Raw genomic sequence first — 1,189 nt, forward strand, 5'->3', positions numbered from 1 at the left:
GATGCCGAACCGGGTAATGATGTTTTTCCATACGAATTTTTGAACATTAGCGGCCGTTATGGTGGTAAGTGGATCGGCTTCAATCCACTTGGTAAAATAGTCAACAGCCACTACCAGGAATTTGCATTGGCCTTTGGCGAGTGGGAACGGGCCGAGAATGTCGATACCCCATAGAGAAAACGGCCAAGGGGCACTGATCGAGTGCAACTTCTCGGTCGAGGCATGTATTAGGTTACCATGTTGTTGGCATTGTTTGCACTTCTTCACATATTCTGCACAATCGGTTTTTAGGGTCGGCCAATAATAGCCGGCCCTCAACAGTCGTTGTCCTTCCCCCTGAGTGAGACCTGCAGATTCCCTCGTGAACTTCTCTCATGACGTAATCGGCTTGTTGCTGGTCGATACACTTCAACAAAGGTGTGGAAAATCCTCGTCGGTACAACTCTCCGGCTACCACAGAATATCGTGTTGCTTGAGTTCGGATTTTCTTGAGTTGGATCGGATCGACGGGTTCCGTGCCGTTAACGATGAAGTTTATGATGTTGGTCATCCACGAACTTGAGAGTTCTTCGATCGGCATACATTCTTGTGGAATGCTTGACGTGGGTAATTCTAAGTGGATGGTCGTTCGGAGCTGTCCTGGTTTTCGACTACTAGCCAATCAAGCTAGCTGGTTGGCTCTTTCGTTATTGCAGCGCGGTGTGTGTCGGACTTGTACGTCACGAAACTGATTGCTCATCCCTCTGAATAGATGGTAGTACTTCAATAGGTTTACGTCCTTGACTTGAAAGTTATCGTTGACCTGTTCGGCCACTACTTTCGAGTCGGTCCAACACACAATTTTCGTGGCTCCCATTTCGGCGACTAACCTCATGCCCGCAAGCAAAGCTTCATACTCTGCTTGATTATTTGATGTTTTGCAGCCAAAGCGTAGTGATTGTTCGAGGGTGATACCGGATGGGCTTTCCAAGATTATGTCGACACCACTTCCCTGCTGATTGGAAGATCCATCGACATGCATGGTCCAAGCGTCGTCCTCAAAGTTTCCGGGTGGAGATAGCTCATTAACGAAATTGATCAAGTGTTGCGATTTGATAGGACCTCGCGGTTGAAACCGAACGTCGAACTCGGACAACTCTATTGACCAAGCCATTATTCGGCCCGCGATCTCAAGTTTTCTGAACACCAT

The 1,189-nt window shown here is 47.9% G+C and overlaps 1 protein-coding gene across 1 annotated transcript; it reads right to left on the bottom strand.

Moving 5' to 3' along the window:
• Window positions 1-661: 661 nt before the first annotated feature.
• Window positions 662-1,189, bottom strand: LOC145956444 (uncharacterized). Its single transcript, XM_083072042.1, has one exon. The coding sequence runs from the start codon at window positions 1,187-1,189 to the stop codon at window positions 662-664; it is 528 nt and encodes a 175-aa protein (XP_082928168.1).

Source organism: Cajanus cajan, chromosome 3 (genome assembly GCF_000230855.2).
Source record: "Cajanus cajan strain Asha chromosome 3, NIPB_CcT2T_4, whole genome shotgun sequence".
Classification (NCBI taxonomy): Eukaryota; Viridiplantae; Streptophyta; class Magnoliopsida; order Fabales; family Fabaceae; genus Cajanus; species Cajanus cajan.

Excerpts from the sequence above, each read along its gene's own strand:
- LOC145956444 (XM_083072042.1), bottom strand. The coding sequence starts at position 1,189 with ATGGTGTTCAGAAAACTTGAGATCGCGGGCCGAATAATGGCTTGGTCA.